Genomic DNA, 2249 nt, shown 5'->3' with positions numbered 1-2249 from the left:
TTATTTATTATTTTATATATTAGTCATATTTTCTATGGATCGAAAAAATGTGAAAGTTGTGGATCTTTTCTTTAATTAGATATGAACGCAGGAAAAAATTAAGATGATAAATTTCCTATTGAACATATTTATTTACTAAAACCACCTTAAGTAGGCTCAAAATGGGAATTTTATTGTAAGTTGTTTACTTAGAGAACCGGGTAAGATTCTTAGTTTACATTATAAGTAGAACATGAAGATGGAAGAATTATTAGTTATTAAGGTATTCTTAATGATTGTAAAAAAGAATCTAAGCATTTTATTTATTATATTACTTAAAATTTGGATGAAAAACATAAAAAATTAGGAGATTTAATAAGAGATGCTATAGATAATATGTGATAAAAAAACAAAAAATATATATAAAATATATAAATAATAATATATATATATATATGAAATATTTTATTTAATGAAAAAAAATTAGTTAATTTTTTATATTTTTGTCTTTTTTTTTTATTTAATATAAAAAAAATTTACAAATATTATATATATATATAATATCTAAAAAATTATATATATATTTTTATTTTTATTTTCAATTAACTATTGCATATCTAATTCCATAATTTCCTCCAACATCAACTATTTTTCCTTAAAATGATTTATCATTTTAAATTGCATATTCATATTATTCATATTCTCTTACATTGGCATCACAATATTGATTAAATTAATAAAGTGTTCCATTTTCTAAAATAAATATTATTATATTTAAAATAACAAACAATAATAAGAATTACCAGTCAATGCTGCAAATGAATCTTCTGAAGCAGTAACTTTAATAATTTTTTCATTTGAAGGGATTTCCCATTTAATAGGTTAATAAGCTAATTCTAGTCCACTAAAGAAGACTTAGTTTTAGTCTTTATTTAAAATTTATAAAAATATATATAATAATATATATATAAAAAAGAAACCTGTTAAAATCACTAAAGTGTTTTTTCCTGTATCAAAATCTACAATATTTTAACCTTTATAAGCAACATTATTTACTGGAGTAGGTGAAACAGCTAATTTATCATTAGTATGTCCTAAATTCAATCTAATGCCTAATTAACCTTAATCATTTTTACCAAAAGAGTATAAATTTCCATCTGAAAGTAAAACAACTGAATGATGTGCAGCGGCTTTTATTTTAACAATATTGATATGTTATTCATCTTTTAAATTTTAGAAATATTCGTTTATGGCAGGTGTATATAATGCTGATTCATATCCGTTTCCTAAACATCCATCAATACCTTAACCCCAATTAACTAATTCACCTCCTTATTTAACTAAATGAACGAAATGATCTCCAGAAACTAATTATTAATAACTTTTAGCATTCAAATTTGAAATCTTTTCTGGTAAATAATTATTATTAGTTATTCCTCTTCCCAATGCACCAATTGGTGGAGCTTTAAATAATGACATCAAATAATTTAGTCCAAAAATACTTCTTAAATTATTTCCACTCCATCCCCAAGAATATATATCTCCATTTTCTAAAATTTATATAAATATTTAAATATAAATATATATATATATAATAAAATAAACATCAATATTTATATACATATAAATATATTAATATATTATATTTTTATTTTATAAATTACCAACAACTGCTATTGTATGATTATATCCTGTTACTACGTCTATTACTTTTAATTTTCTATCAGAAAAAAAAGGTACTTCTTTAGGAGTGTGTTAAAAATAATAATTTTTATAACCTAATGCACCATGTTTTCCACAGCCAAAAGTAAATAATTTTCCATTGGCTTTATTTTTATATATTTATTTTTTTATGTATTTTTTACTTGTAATAACAGCTGTATGATGTCGTCCCATAGATACCTTTTGTACATTATCTTTAAATATATCTAATTTTCTAGGAGAATTAGAAGGATCTTGGAATCCAGTTCCACTCGAATAAAATCCCCAAGTATATAAATTCCCTCCTACTTTGTATTTTTTATTTTTAATTATTAAATTTATTTTTGTGTTTATCTTCTTTATATTTTTTTTATACCAGAAAAATAAAATGATTGTTTATTAGTACCTAATTGTTTTAATAATTAGTTATATTTAAAAATCATTTTTGGCTTTTGAAATTAGATTTTTTTCTTTTTTATTTATTTTATTTATATATATTTTTATTTTTTTCCTCTTATAATGTGTTTTTAAAATAAAAAAATAATTTAAAGATAATATTGAATTAAAAA

General features: G+C 20.6%; 1 protein-coding gene across 1 annotated transcript; it reads right to left on the bottom strand. All coding sequences in view use genetic code 6, as the record gives it.

The window, feature by feature from the left end:
• Positions 1 to 497: 497 nt before the first annotated feature.
• On the bottom strand, positions 498 to 1982 carry IMG5_091990 (regulator of chromosome condensation, putative). The gene is made up of 5 exons (XM_004035657.1): positions 1845 to 1982; positions 1644 to 1805; positions 960 to 1529; positions 783 to 905; positions 498 to 732 (listed from the first exon to the last, which is right to left on the bottom strand). The coding sequence occupies exons 1-5, from the start codon at positions 1873 to 1875 to the stop codon at positions 578 to 580; spliced, it is 1041 nt and encodes a 346-aa protein (XP_004035705.1). The 5' UTR covers positions 1876 to 1982; the 3' UTR covers positions 498 to 577.
• Positions 1983 to 2249: the final 267 nt, after the last annotated feature.

This window comes from Ichthyophthirius multifiliis (assembly GCF_000220395.1).
Source record: "Ichthyophthirius multifiliis unplaced genomic scaffold scaff_1120509250728, whole genome shotgun sequence".
NCBI lineage: Eukaryota > Ciliophora > Oligohymenophorea > Hymenostomatida > Ichthyophthirius > Ichthyophthirius multifiliis.
Note: the sequence above shows the minus strand (reverse complement) of the source record. Positions and strands in the feature narration are given on the sequence as shown.